A 13199-nucleotide genomic window follows, 5' to 3' on the forward strand; every position below is an offset into this window, starting at 1 on the left:
GTTTCTGTTTGACAAATTATAATAAAATAAATAAATAAATAAATAAATAAATCTTAGCCCTTTTACTATAACGTTGCCTTTAAAAATCAAAACACCAAAAAATAAAAACTTGATTTTAAACACCTCCTCCCCTTCCTTCTTTCTGGCACCATTATAGAATTCCTGTGATTCTCTCACTAATTTTAGAACTTTGGCCTCAATTGTCTTTCCAGTAAACACTTTGTGGATGTAGTAATTACTTGGATTAAATGAAAAAGGACACCATATTGGGTTAAAAAGAACATTGTGTTTTTTAACTACACATAAAGGAGCATCTGAAATTCTAAAATGATTCTAAATGTACCGTGTTTCCCCAAAGATAAGACCCTGTCTTTTTTTTTTTTAACCCTGAAATAAGCACTTAGCCTTATTGCCATGCGCTCAAAAGCCCGATTGGGCTTATTATCAGGGGATGTCTTATTTTGGGAGAAACAGGGTAGGAAAAAGAAAAGGTTGCCGCAATAAGTAGCATCAGTCCCACTGGAAGTCACTTGGGGAAGTTGTAAAACAAACAAGGGAGGCTGCTATTTGAGGTCTTAAGATTAGTCTTTGGGTTGGGTCCTAACTGCACTGCATTTCTGCCTTCCCTTCCTGTAATCAGGAATAGTGCCCATTAAGGAAAAGGGAACAGAAATATGTGTATGGAATACTAGTAGGTTTGAATATTCTATAATCAGACTGTTCTGACTGTATTCAGGCCACATTCAGATATTGTCGGGCACGAAAGACCAGGTCCATGTGTAAATTTTCAATTAAATAGGTTTCTATTTGAAAGCTTATGCACAGGAATCTTCTCAACTAACTGGCTGCACCTGGTTAGTTTGTTGAGGCTACATAGGGATTCGAGGCTGATTCCTCTTTTAACTCCACCCTTAGTTTCTGCTATTGCTTCTCCTACAGATATCACTATAACTTGTAATATGCTTGAGATTTTGTCTTATAGTATTGGGTTAATACAATAACACTGCAAATTGTGATTTGTAAAACATGGTCTTTAGCTTAGGGGTCCTCCAAGCAAACTCCTGTTTCAATTTGGAGCTCCAGACTTACCATCCCCATGATATTGGCTTGTTTCAATTGCTGTCTCTGTAGGAATTTTTATTTTGTGAGGGGATGCTTGTTTTCAATAAGGAAAGAACCCAAACTTGAGAAAAAATAGTAACTTCCACCAATGTGCTGTGATAAAGGACCATGCACCTGATTTGACTTTAGACAACCCGTCTCCCTCCTTAGTAAACACTATAAAAATGAAGCAAACCATCTGCTGTGTAGGAGGACTAAGGAACAATAAATAGGTTGGCTCTCTCCTTAATTAGTTTACATCCATTGCTTCTTGTTCTCCCTTCAGGTGCCTTGGAGAATAGTTTAAACCCTCTTCCTTATGGCAGCCCCTTCAATAGCATCTACATGGAGAACATTGCTTCAATAGCATCTACATGGAGCTACTAGGAGTGGTCATCCATTAGTTGGGAAGCAATATTGTCAATAGAGGACATCATATTATACATTGCCAACCCAGGCTGAGTAAGTGATGTTACTGAAATTGTGGAACCTAAGCAAGATAGAATAGCTGTACTACTTCCTAGAGAAGTATCCTTGAGGAGCAATTGCATGACCGGATTGTGTGGGTGCTCTTTCTAGAGTTTCTGCTGAATGGGCAGGGGAAACTCAACTGGCATGTCAATTGCAGCCTTGCCTGGAGTTAGGTTGGTGGATCTTTCGTTCAGTTGTTATTATGCCCTCATGACTACTCATTTGGGCTACTGCAACACTCTCCACATGGGACTATCTTTGAGAACCACTTGGAGATTATACTGTTGGTCAGTGGTGGGATTCAAGTAATTTAACAACCGGTTCTCTACCCTAATGATTTCTTCCAACAACCAGTTCATCAAACTGCTCAGAAAATTAACAACCGGTTCTCCTGAAGTGGTGCAAACTGGCTGAATCCCACCACTGCTGTTGATACAAAATTCAGCAACCTGCCTATTTGCTAGTACTGGGTGTTGTAAAGATATTATATTGTATCTTTGTTGTTAGTACTGCATTGTATGCTAGTAGGTTTTTGGGTGCAATTCAAAGTTCTGGTGCCATAAGGAAGTGTCCTTTTTATGTGACACATTTCCATCCAGTTATGGCATACTCACATTGTATCTCAAACAAATGCATATAGAACTAATTTCTTTTCTTCTTTTCTTAACTCTTCCTTGACCCTCCCTTAAAGCTTTTCACATATGCTCCAATACGTTCACATTGTTGCTTCCAAAGTTACCACTAGAACCCCCAATTAGAAATAAGGGCAATAATTTACAATTCTGTCAGTTGTTTTCAATGCCACAAGGTATATAGGCTCTCACTGTGAAATAGACATCAATGAATGTCGCAGTAATCCATGCCTCTGCAGGAGTGAGTGCGTGGAATTGTCATGGCTAAATTGGTATGGAAAAAATTCCAGAATTGCCCTCAGTCTTCATCTATCATAAAGCATCAGGTTATATGTGCAATTGTCCTTCTGGATTCACAGGTGAGCCTCCAGCTCTGTCATTTCGGTGCACTACTCTTGTGTTTTAATCGAAAGGTTCCCCCTGGTGGACTACTACTACAATGACCAAGAGTTGTTTCATTATTTCAAACGATACTTCTGTAGAAGAGACTATAATACAAAGGGATGTGTAAGAAACAAATATTTCTATATATTTTTATGCATACAATTGATAAGAAAATTTCCCTTAGGAGTGGTTATCACACATAGTGATGTATACTCAATTCTCTGTGAGTACGATATTGGTAAAGAGTATCTATTGTACATAGCAATGGCATATTAGCTACTTCCTACAGTGGAATATTTTTCAAACACTTGAAAATAGAAAAATTCCCCCAAACATTTTCTGCTGTCTTAAATCAAGATGTAATTTAATATGTTTATTTGAGATGTGGTTCATCTGAATTGAAATTAATTAATTAACTGATAGGTTTCTATGCATTCAAAACTTCAAACTGAAGGTTTTTAAAAGGATGTAAACTGAATTAACTCTGTATGCCATATAAATAGCTCAGGAGTTCTTTCTACAAAATGTGTTTTGGAATTGAAATGAAAATGCAATTAGGAAAAATATCCAGGTATAGCTTAAATATCTCACTGAAATACACTTAAAATTTCATCTTAGAGAATAATTCAATTTTTCACCAAAGACCAGCCAAGGAAAGGGCTGTTAAATGGGTCAACAGAGGACTTTGTTGGGTGACAACCATTGCTAGTGAACAGCACATCTCTTTCCGAAACTTGTTAATTCATTCAACTTGTAGGCCCACAAATATTGCTGTTGAAAGTCACTTTTATCATAATATTTGTAAATTTTTACGACAAGAATCTTCAGGAATATGCCATTCTGTTAAATTGCGTACATTTTAAAGAACAATTGTATATAAAAAGAAAAGCATGCCAATGGTTCATTCTTTAACAATGTTCACTGCATTGATAATAATGACATTGTTTGTTCAGTTCTTTTTTTTATTGAAATCATTTGAGGAATGCTATATATTTCTTCAGGATTCTTATGGGCTTGAATAATGTGCGCGCGCACATACAATCGTCTATACAATAGAACAATGGACAACAGAGCATGTTTTACATCAACCCTATAAATAAGGTGCTGTACTCATAATTCCTCCTGTTACTAAACACTTCCTTATCTTCAGACGTATCCTGCTTTCCTTCATTTTGAATGTAGGAAAAGGCTTAGACATCTGGGACAGAGCATATGCTTTGAAAGTGCAAAGTTACCAATTTGATTTCCAAGTTGTAAAGATTTCTCTGACAAACATGGAGAAATCCCATTTGGTTACTGCCTATATAGATGTTACTAAATTACTTCAAGCCATAGGATGTTTGAGCTAAGTCAGCTTCCTATTTCTTGCTATGAATTATCCATAGCTGGGCTTCAAATAATTTAACAACCGGTTCTCTGCCCTAATGACCAGCTGGGTAGACATGGGTGAGTGGTCATGTGACTGAGTGGGTGTGGCCAACTTGATATCACTCACGTCAAGGGGCGCTTAGCCTCACCTGACCTCTTGTGACCATGGGGATGCTGCAACGGTCGTAAGTGTGAAAACAGTCATAAGTCACTTTTTTCAGTGCCATTGTAACTTTGAATGGTCACTAAATGTTGGAAGTCAAGGATTACCTGTACAAAAAGACAAATAGCTTCTTTGCTTGCTAAAAGCTGCCCTAAATACCAATCATTAGATTAGAAATGGTGGAATACACACTGAGGTTCAATGAGTCACAGCTATCATGGAAAGCTAAACCATTCTGTCTGAATACCTTCCTTTTTTCTCAGCAATACCTGCAACCCAGAGTTACAGATCAGGCAGGGTGCCAGAGCATATTGACGAATTAAAATAGTTAAAATACAGCCAACTCTTGCTCATAAAGTGAAACCCTTTAGCAGAGAGGTCATTTAAGCTCTCCAGAAAGTGGGTGGGCATATTTGGGCTACAAAATGCCGAGCTAAAGAGACAAATTAACAAATTAACATATTGAGTGAGGGCTAACCCCATTCTGTCTCAGACTTTGCAGGGAATTTTTGTCTATGAATATAGCTATCTACTATCTCTTTATCTCTTAAGTGCTGACAACTGCTGTGGGCTATTAAGGAAGGTGGGGGCTGCCTTCTTCCTCTAAGAAAATACATTTCTCCATTTCTCATCCAGGGGAGATTCTTCCTTTTTAATATTTCTCAAAATATTTCATTCTTCTAGGAGAGTGGTAGGTGCTAACTTTCTACAATTGGTGCCATGTTACTATGCCATGTTATCATGAGAGCAAACTATAACAAATTGGAAGGAGGATCCACTTATTATCAGTGAGCAAACATGTATCTTGGCCACTCTGAAGCAATGCAAGGTGCTTTTTCAAGAGGCAACTGGACTTTCTGGAAACCAAGAAAGTCTAGCTGCCTCTTGAAAAAAGCACCTTTGGGACAACAATGACCTGGATGACTGAAGAATCCTCATAGACAAGAGATTCCTGTGCTCAGTGAACTGACAAAGCACTCAGGAGAAGCAATCATTAGATCCATTTGCACCACTTAAAGATACCAGCTGGTCTCACTCACCTCAAAGATATCCTAAGGTAATCATCCAGATTTAAGGAAAAATCTCATACCCTCAGAAAGGCAGTAAAAAAAAATCAGACAATGCCAAGCTTACATCCTGCCTATAAGCCATTTCTTCTATGGCTATGCCAATCCTTCTGTAAATAGCTGTTCAAGCCCCAGGAATAAAAGTACCACAAAAAACTCTGGAGGGGGTGGACACACTCCAAAGAAGCTCAGCTACAGACAGAAAGTCTGGGCATACTGCCAAGAACCATTAAGACTGTTACAATATAACAAACCTTAATCCAGTGGCGGTTTCTGAAAACACTTAAAGCATCAGGGGTGGCAATTAAGATAAGGATTAGGCTAGAAATACAGGCACACTAGAATCTTTCCTTCCTGCGTTCCTTGCAGGATTAGCCCTGTAAAGTGGGAAAAGATTTCTTCCAACAACCAGTTCTCCAAACTGCTCAGAAAATTAATATACGGTTCGGGAGAACTGGTGCGAACCGGCAGAAGCCCACCACTATTAGTATTCCTCCTTACGTAAGGATTTATATTGACATTTCAATTTTCATGGAAATCTTTCCATGTTAGTGAAGGAGAGCCTCTATACTTATCAGCAGGGAATCTCGGGAATTTAAAATCAGTTAGTGCAGGAAGTTTCCGATGTCCGATGACTTGCCTTGTTGACTTCATGAACCAAAGTATTCTGTGAAGCAGCCCAGGCACTCCTTGAATTAATACTTCTGAAATATATCAATACTACTGGACAAATGTCTTTCAGCTTATCTGTTTTTGCCAGTCTTTTGAATGAGAAGCTCTGAGACGTTTTCAGGCATTCTATCTTCCCAGAGTGGATTGGATCTTAAAGGAATCCCTTGGCAATGTTGTCTCTGGCAAGAAGGCTTGTTTTCTCTCTTGGCAAGCAGACGCGAGAGGTCTCTTGGCAATGTTTTTTCTGATATCAGTGGATCTTCAGCCATGCTATATTTTAAAGTCTTTTTTTTCAATCTACTGAAAATGGAGTCTCCAATACATTGCACAAAAGTAAGTTAATAGCCCCCTCAGTCTAGAGGCAGAAGAGGCAGATGTCAACACCAGGGATCTGTAGACAAATAGGCTATGATAATTGGCTGAAGATGTTGATACTAACATCAGACCTCTTGCTAGAACAGAGTTTGAAAGCTACTGCCTGAGAACTTCTGAGGGACACTAGTGTCCTAACTAACCAAACACTATACTGATGGTAATAATAATTATTTCTATTTCACAGAGAAGCATATAGGCTGCCTTCAGTATCAGACCAGAATGATCTGAAGACTAAGTGAATGCATCTATCAATAACCAGCTTTTTTCTTCTGGCAATGACCACACATTAATAAGCTCCCCCCACCCCTCTGCCTAACAATTCTTGCAGGATCAGTGATGCATACATTTGTATTGTATTTTTTTCCCCTTATTTTGGATCATTTTTCAACAGATTGGTCAATCTGCATGATAATTTTGAAATCAGTTGCCTTCTTGGACAGATGAGTTTTAGGATTTATTTAGAATGAATTTACCAATAGTTATGACCAGTGAGCTTATGCAAAGGTTCAAAAGTGCTTCAGTTTGATAAAGCTTCAGTCAAATCACCCAACGGAAGCAGATTCACAGATCAAAGCAATGATTTGCTTTGAAGCAGTGAATTGAATCAGGCGCTTTTGAAATGCTCTGTAGCTTTTCAAAGAGCTTTGCAGATTTAGTGGCTTTTCTACTGCTTGTGGCCAGCTACAAGCTTTAACTCTTTACTTGTGTTAATGGAAGGTTGCACTGTAAACTACCCTACCAAGAAAACTAAGGCCACAATTCAGTATTTTAAGCATAGTTGCCCTTACTTTGCAAATTTGTACAATCTGGACAGGTTTAAGACTCTTGACACTGAATGAATCAGTGCCAGGTTAATAGTTAGAAGCAGAGCCTGAACCTTTCTTGCTCTAAACATAAGGGAGGGATATTAAGTTTAAAAATAAATTTTCTTAGTTCTGGTACTTTCTTTGTACTGATTCTTGTCAGTTTCTGTGGCATTGTAGTTCACTATGCCAATTACTTTCTGTGTCTTTGCTAGCTAATTAACCTAGAATATTGCCACCAACCCACAACTCTGACACCACCAAGTCTTGCCCCTTTCTAAGAGACTCTAACTTGTCAACCAGCTATGCCAGCTCTTCAGGCATCCTACAAATCCAAACAATCAGAAACCACAAAGTTGTACCTCTCATAAGGGCAAGTCATTTGTCATTTTCCAAAGGCCTGCCCTGAAACCATCTACTTTTGCCAATTTGCCCTGTACCAGGTGTGAAATCCAGCAGGTTCTGAAGAACTGGTAGCAGAAATTTTGAGCAGTTCGGAGAATCGGTAGCGGAAATTTTGAGTAATTCAGGGAACTGGCAAATGCCACCTCTGGCTGGCCCCAGAGTGGGGTGGGAATGGAGATTTTGCAATATCCTTCCCCCAGGAGTGGGGAGGGAACAGGGATTTTGCAGTATTCTTCTCCTGCTATGCCCACCAAGCCACACTATGCCTACCAAGCCACACCCATAGAACCAATAGTAAAAACATTTGGATTTCACCACTGCCCTGTACCTTTGTTTGAAGCCAGTGAATATCTGTTTGAAGCCAGTGAATATCATAATGGACCATATTTGCCAACCATGATAAACTTTATTAGCCTCCCAGAAAAGATAAGTGACATGGAACAATAAATTATAGAAGAAATTGGTGGTCATTCTTTAGGGACATGCTTAGCCTGGCATCCAGAAAAGCAAATGGAAAGGCCTTTTTAAAAATGAATTCTGACAACATATTCAGAAAAACTTCGTTTCTAGGAATTTTGCTGGAGAATCTGACTGATGTGCTGTAGAGTAGAATACATTCCTACTACTCTAAAATTGGTCTAGAATATTATTTCAAAACATATTCCAATAAGCCTTTGGATGTATCTCTCTGAAACATGGCAGGCCTAATTTCTTTAAAGAGAACAATATTTTCATCCAATTTTGTCAAAAATATAAAGCAATTAAAGGCATCTTGCGGTCTCAGATCTTTAAGCCCATTAGAGTCACCGGGAATCATGTGGCATATAAAATCACTTGCTTGAGATGGGCGGCAACAGAAATTGAATAAATTAGAATTCAAACAAACAAGTATCTGCCGCAAAACATCCCAGATTTAACGACTGATAAGAAAGACAGAAAAGTCTGCACAGTGGAGGTGGCAGTACCTGGAGAGAGCACAATGGACAAGAAATAACTGAAGAAATTCACAAAATACAAAGATATTTTTATTCTCTGCAAATAGAAGTAGAATGATTGTGGCAAAAGAAAGCAAAAATAATACCACTGGTAATAGGTACGTTGGGTGCAATCCCAAAACATCTGAAGCACTACTTGAATAAAACCATTGATCAATTGCATTGACAAAATCACCATTAGTCAATTGCAAAAAGCAGCTTTACTTGGAACAGCTTACATCCTGCAACTGTACCTTTAACAATGTCAAACAAGAATATCCCAAGTCTTCGGGAAGGGCTCAGATGGATGGATAAAAATGCCAACTCCAGTCTGAACATCTGGCTGACTGTGCAACCAACAATAACAATATAATCAAATCAGATTCCTCTTGAATCTCAGATTGTAGTCTTGCATTGAATAATCACCTCTTTTACTCTCAGATTTCCAATTATGTTGAATTTGCACAAGTCTAATGGTCAAGAAGTTGTCATTGAGTTGTTACCTGACTCAAAACATCAGGCTTAAACTTTGATTTTCCCAGATTTCTTATACTTCAAGTTGCAGATTTTTCTTCAATGTGCAATTTGGATAACTGATAGTGTATTTTATACTCTTGTCTATTATGGCTCTCTTCAATTTTTATGTATGCTGATTTGTTTCAACTTTTGTTGCCTTCTACTGCCTAGGGAGACATCACATATGAAGAGTCTAAAATAAGTTCATGGCATTTGAATTGGTAGCTTTTTTGATTGCAACTTAATCACAGTTTTACCATAATTAAGATATAGTTCAAATGTGCTGAATCAGTTTATAGATTGAATTTGTAGCAGGTTCTATGCACATATCAAAATAGTAATATTATGCCATTTTGTGAGTGTTAGCTACAAAAATATCAATTGTTGCTGGATTATTTTATAATTCAGCCTCAAAATATGATGTAAAACAAAGACTTTGGACAGAAACTTTTCACAGAAAAATGCTATTATGGCTACTTGTGGGGGGGAGGGGAGAATCTCCTAACTGTAATAAATAGATGTTTCAGAATTTGTATATTACTCCCAGTCCAAAATAGCAGTTGAGGTATCTTCCATAAGGAAGGCTCTGCCTGCATTGTGTTTTCCCCACTTTTATTGGTCTTGGCATCTTCAGTCCCCAGAGGGGATCCTAAGTCTTTTTTTCCTTTCCAACCATGTGGAACCAACATGAACAAATGTAATATAATGGCACTTGAACCATATGTGCAATAATTTCTTGGCTAGAGAATGTAGTGGTATTTCCTAGAGGTGACCAACTCACCAGTAGACAAACTTCAAGGAACGAGGCTACAGAGTTACCATTGCCCATCAAAACCCTGATAAGAATTTCTTACCCAGCCTTCTTCATCCTGCCACTTGCAGTTGTACTGGGATTGAGATCCATAATCCAGGAATTTTTTGACTTGTAATCACAGCACATCTGGGGAGTACTATAAGCAGCCTCCTTCTAGCAGAACAGATTTAACATTCAGATCTTTGTCTAATCAAATATTCCTGCAAGGTGAAATATCATGAAGGCTTCATGTTGTCATTCTGGCCAGACCTGAGACTATTATAATACTAGCTGAAGAATTGGACTGTATTCTTTATAATGAGCTCAAGACTAGTGGTCAGGATCCTCACACATTTTTTCATCTAAGACAAATCTGCTCTTGCTTCAGCATACATAAGAAGCATGTATCGAGCAAAATCACAGATAGCAAAAAGACTTCCTTTAATTCTGGAAATGTATTAAGGTTTATATTTCTGAAACAAAAAAATGAAGAGCAATTAAGAAAAGATTGACTAGAGCAGGGACTAAAAGCTCTCGGATAACCAGAGCTCTCCATGGTGCTGCAACTTCTGTTTGCCCTGTATTGTTAATATTACTGCCCGAATTCAATAGAACGATTGTATGTATGCATGATGCACTGATCAAGCACTAACCACATCTATTCAGTTTGCATTAGCATTCATTCACCATTTATGCATAGAAGTAGTAAAACAGCTAAACCAAAGGAAAGCCTGGCAGTTCTGTCTTTATATAGACAACTGTTGTGTGGACAATTATTTCTTCTTGACTTTTTCTGACTAGCAAATAAATTGTGAGTATGTGAGTACGTTGGATTAAGATGAGAAGATTTAAATTTAAGTTTACCCTTGGACAAAAAAAAAAAAACCTTCACTGGGTGGCTTTGGACCAGTCACTTCTCTAACCAACCTATTTAACCAATTTTTTTGTTGCAAGGGAGTGGTTTGGGAGGAGAATTCATTGTTAATTGTCTTGAGCTCCTGGGTATAAATATAGCAAGCAAACAAACAATTTCTATGTATAATTGTTGGGCTGTTCTGAAGACACCTCATCCATATTTTGCATTTCCTATATGCAAGATGTGTTAGGTTTCAGTGTTTTTGTGCAATGGATGTCCATTTTTACTTTCAGCCATTGATTAAGACAAATCAAGATCCATGATGTAATTATTATTTTTGCCGAACAAGATGATTGAATATATAATGGCAAATCTTCCTTAAAAGAGAAATAAGACAGTTTATCCCATTTTAGCTATGATTTCATCATTAGACTTTAATAGAGACAAGGCAGATTGGGAATCACTGAGAAGTATTCATTATCAGATTTTTCATAATAAAAGGAAACAAACTTTCCTTGTATTTTTATTTGAATTTATTGTGCTTAGAGGACTTACCGCTCTGGCTATTTTCTTTGATCTTCACAAAGTATTAATTCAGGTCATTGACATGGAACTGACGGCAATAGTATCTGTGAATATTCTACTATAGGAACTACCATTCATTTCCAGTCACAAATATTGCACCAGTATTGATCTATTGGGCTTTCCGCTAGCAGGAACTTCTACAATTATTTGCTTTTGTTCAACAATTCTGAGAGGTAGATTAGAATAAAATATAACAAAACCCATCCATTGATCTTGATGTCTGATTGGAAACTGGGGGTTTGGTGCAGATTAATAGAATTCACTGGATGGACTTTGGGCAAACCATGATTTAACCTCAAAGATTTATTGTGGGAAGAAATCTGTTAAGTAATCTGTAAAATTAAATAATCTGTAAAATGTGCTATGAATTCCAGGAAGCAGGGTGGGATAAATGAATATAACATCAAAGTAGACAGCTATGCCAACAGGTGGATGGATTTTTATACACACACATACACACACAAACACATTTTAAAGGCATGTGCACAGCTCAGAACACAATCCATGCCAGATGAAAAGGTTCATGTTGTCTAGTTTTACTGCAGGTTCATTTTATGCAGAACAGACTTCTGAGAGCTTCATATAGAATTGATGATCTACCTAGTTCAAGAATTCCCAAGCTTCTAACAAGTGAGATTTCTTTACGTTTACCCACCTCTACCCCAGAGTTCCAAAAGATTAATGAATCCTAATGATTTGAGCTACAACTTGAAAGGCAGTGGCCAATTAGTTAAAAAGCTTCATTATTTTTCATTAAGTAAATGGTAGACAAATGAATGGCAGGCATGTTCCTGATAGGCTTCTCTAAACCAGCAGATTATTCCATAAAATGAAAAGGCACTGTTCCATGCTTTAGCAGATCTTATTTCACACATAGCTGAAACTGCAGATCTTTATTGCTTAAACAGAAAGATCAATATATATTTTATGTGGGAGAAATTGTTCTCTAGACTGTATATAAACCCATATTATGGACACAGTGATCAGAATTATAGGATTAAGACTGCACCTCTATATACACTTACCTATCAATAACATTAATTGAACTAAGTGAGTCTTACTTTTGATTGCATTATAATATGTTAGCCTCTAAAGAACATCATGGAAATTCTTGGCACTTCCCAAGTATTTTTAAAAAATGAATGAAAGAAAGAATTAGCATTTTAAAGCACTTTTCCCTCTTTCCAAAACCCTTTGATCTTGAAAAAGCATTTGGAGAAGTTCAAAATAGATCTTAAGATTTGCCTTTCTGCCATCATGCTAAAGCCTTTGTTTAATCCATCACATCCTTATTATGAAAGACTGTTAACTTTGACTTAAACTGCATATACAAGAACCTGACTATTTTTAGTCTTTTTTTTTCTTTTTGCTGTTGATTTTCATTGGATCTGTTTTGATTTTGAGTAAATTCTGACAAAGTATGCTCTTTGAATCACTTAAACCTCACTCAAAAAATGGGAATTATTGAGAAACTTGCATGCATCTATAGCAATAATTCATGCTGCTAAATCCTAGTTTTCATTCCTTAGCTCTTGTGTACTAGGAGACAGACAGTGTTATACATTTATATAATTCCACAAACACACAAAAGTAATCTTTTTCTAACTTTAGGACACTAATTTCCAAAAATTTGAAGTGTTTTGTTCGTTTTTTAAAAAAAATATATTTCTGGTAGTTATGGATCTAAAGAAGTGCTTCAAAATTTGATTTATGCCTGATAAAATCTATGTTCCCATTGTTCCCAGTGCAATTTCTAAGGGTTGGGCTGAAGCTGCAGAACCCTTTGGCCATTCTCATTGCTAAAATAGAGTCTACAAATGAAACCCTTTATATAAGAAAGAAAGGGAGAAGGGACAGAGATGGCAGCATTTATATATTAATCACTACATAAATGTAATTGAATTGAATTGAATACTTTATTTAGCCAAGGGTGATTGATCACACAAGAAATTTGCTTCTTGTACAGAAACTCTCAATGTACATGCAACAGAATAATAATCATAACAATAATAACAATAAAAGCAAGGAGTAAAG

The 13199-nt window shown here is 37.1% G+C and overlaps 1 protein-coding gene across 1 annotated transcript in view; it reads left to right on the forward strand.

Annotated features, from left to right (window-relative positions):
* CRB1 (crumbs cell polarity complex component 1) overlaps positions 1–13199 on the forward strand; it is a gene marked incomplete at its 5' end in the record, with an annotated part of 131021 nt that overhangs the window by 18508 nt on the left and 99314 nt on the right. Inside the window, 2 exon segments of the mRNA XM_058176643.1 lie at positions 2381–2483; positions 2485–2563. Coding sequence (XP_058032626.1) covers positions 2381–2483; positions 2485–2563 — 182 coding nt within the window.

Source organism: Ahaetulla prasina, chromosome 3 (assembly GCF_028640845.1).
Source record: "Ahaetulla prasina isolate Xishuangbanna chromosome 3, ASM2864084v1, whole genome shotgun sequence".
Classification (NCBI taxonomy): domain Eukaryota; kingdom Metazoa; phylum Chordata; class Lepidosauria; order Squamata; family Colubridae; genus Ahaetulla; species Ahaetulla prasina.